Source organism: Malania oleifera, chromosome 9 (assembly GCF_029873635.1).
Source record: "Malania oleifera isolate guangnan ecotype guangnan chromosome 9, ASM2987363v1, whole genome shotgun sequence".
In the NCBI taxonomy this organism is placed as follows: domain Eukaryota; kingdom Viridiplantae; phylum Streptophyta; class Magnoliopsida; order Santalales; family Ximeniaceae; genus Malania; species Malania oleifera.
This window is the reverse complement of record NC_080425.1, coordinates 12,479,490-12,481,323: the sequence shown is the minus strand read 5'-3', so window position 1 is coordinate 12,481,323 and position 1,834 is coordinate 12,479,490. Positions and strand designations below refer to the sequence as shown.

Genomic DNA, 1,834 nt, shown 5'->3' with positions numbered 1-1,834 from the left:
ATGAGACCTCCTTCTTTTTCTAGAGGACCTAACCCGATTGTGGCTGAGAATTGGGTTCAGGATGTCGAGGAGATTTTAGTAGTACTGGTATGTACAAATGAGCAGAAAGTGGTGTTTGCGACGTGTAAACTGATAGGAGAGGCAAAGCACTGGTGGAGATCAGCGCGTATGATTGAGGAGCAAAGGCCGAATCCAGTGCCAGTGTCGTGGAGTCGGTTTAAGGAATTATTCTTCGAGCAATATTTTCCTGCTATCATTCAGAACACAAAGGCAGCGGAGTTTCTGCATCTGACTCAGGGGTTGATGACGGTGACACAGTATGCTGCACGATTTCTTGAGTTATACCGTTTCGCCCCACATTTAGCACCAGACGAAGAGAAAAATGCCAAAAAGTTTGAAGAGGGATTAAAGTAGAGTTTATTTAAGCAAGTTATCAGCTTTTGAGCTCAGAAGTTTGCCAAGGTGGTGGATAGAGCTGCTGTTATTGAGAGTGGTATGCAGAGGAGCGCTACAGCTCAAGGTCAGAGGAAGAGATCTGCGCCTCAGGATTTACAAGCGAGCTCTAGCCGAGGGCCATGGAGAGGAGATCGCTTTGGAGGTGGTCAGGGACGGATGATGGGCCATGGTGGTTTTCAAGGTGGACAGGCTGCTCCTACCTATCCTAGATGTGGCCGCAGACATCCAGGTGAATGCGGGATGGGTGAGAACGTCTGCTACGGTTGTGGGAGACCCAGGCACAGATCTTGGTCGTGTCAGGGATTGACAGCTCAGGCACCAGCTCCTAGACCATACCGGGGTAGTTATCAGGCACCCTGTGGAGGATAATAGAGAAATACGGCACCAGCGAGAGTGTACGCATTGACACCGAGTGATGCTGATGCAGCTGGAGACATAGTTACAGGTACCCTTACTGCTTTCTCATTTATAGCTATTGTTTTATTTGATACAGGTGTCACCCACTCTTTTGTTTCTGCGGTATATGCTAAGCTAACGGGGTATGAGGCACAGTTTTTGGATATTGGGTTAGCAGTAGCAATGCCTACTGGGTTAGTCGTGAGATGTAAAAGGGTACTCAGGGGTTTTCCAGTAACTATTTAGGGGAAAATATTGCCAGCTGATTTGGTGCTATTAGATATGCAAGGTTTTGATATAATTCTGGGTATGGATTGGTTAGCAGATAATCATGCTAGTATTGACTGTCACTTGAAAGAAGTGATTTTCAGACCTCCAGGCGAGGCCAGAATATAAATTTCTTGGTTCGCGGGTTCGTTCTTCGCCACAGCTTGCGTCAGTTGTTCAGGTGAGAAAATTGATCCAAGAAGGTTGCCAGGGATTTGTCGCTTACATTAAGGAATCACCGAAAGAAGAATTGAAACAAGCTGATGTCCCTGTAGTTAGAGAATTTTTAGATGTATTCCCAGAAGAATTACCTGGTTTTCCACCAGACCGTGAAGTTGAGTTTACTGTGGATCTTCTACCGGGGTCAACGCTAGTATCTAAAGCCCCTTACCGAATGGCCCCAGTCGAGTTAAAAGAATTAAAAGATCAATTGCAAGAATTACTGGATAAGGGATTCATCAGGCCCAGCGTATCGCCCTGGGGAGCACCAGTCTTATTTGTGAAAAAGAAAGATGGGACCAAGAGGATGTGTATATATTATAGAGAAATAAATAAACTAATAGTTAAGAATAAATATCCTCTTCCTAGGATCGACGATTTGTTTGATCAGCTCCAAGGGACCCAGGTTTATTCTAAAATCAACCTGCTGTCGGGTTACCATCAGGTGAAAGTAAGGGCAGAGGACATCTCGAAAACGCGTTTCGTACAAGATATG

The 1,834-nt window shown here is 45.4% G+C and overlaps 1 protein-coding gene across 1 annotated transcript; it reads left to right on the top strand.

Moving 5' to 3' along the window:
* LOC131163363 (uncharacterized) lies at positions 1 to 1,098 on the top strand. The gene is made up of 3 exons (XM_058119959.1): positions 1 to 392; positions 474 to 796; positions 950 to 1,098. Exons 1-3 carry the CDS (start codon positions 1 to 3, stop codon positions 1,096 to 1,098), a joined length of 864 nt encoding a protein of 287 aa, XP_057975942.1.
* Positions 1,099 to 1,834: the final 736 nt, after the last annotated feature.

Excerpts from the sequence above, each read along its gene's own strand:
- LOC131163363 (XM_058119959.1), top strand. The coding sequence starts at position 1 with ATGAGACCTCCTTCTTTTTCTAGAGGACCTAACCCGATTGTGGCTGAG. Across the intron at positions 393-473 it reads GAAGAGAAAAATGCCAAAAA|AGCTGCTGTTATTGAGAGTG; the intron begins GTTTGAAGAGGG and ends GGTGGTGGATAG. Across the intron at positions 797-949 it reads AGCTCCTAGACCATACCGGG|GTGTCACCCACTCTTTTGTT; the intron begins GTAGTTATCAGG and ends TATTTGATACAG.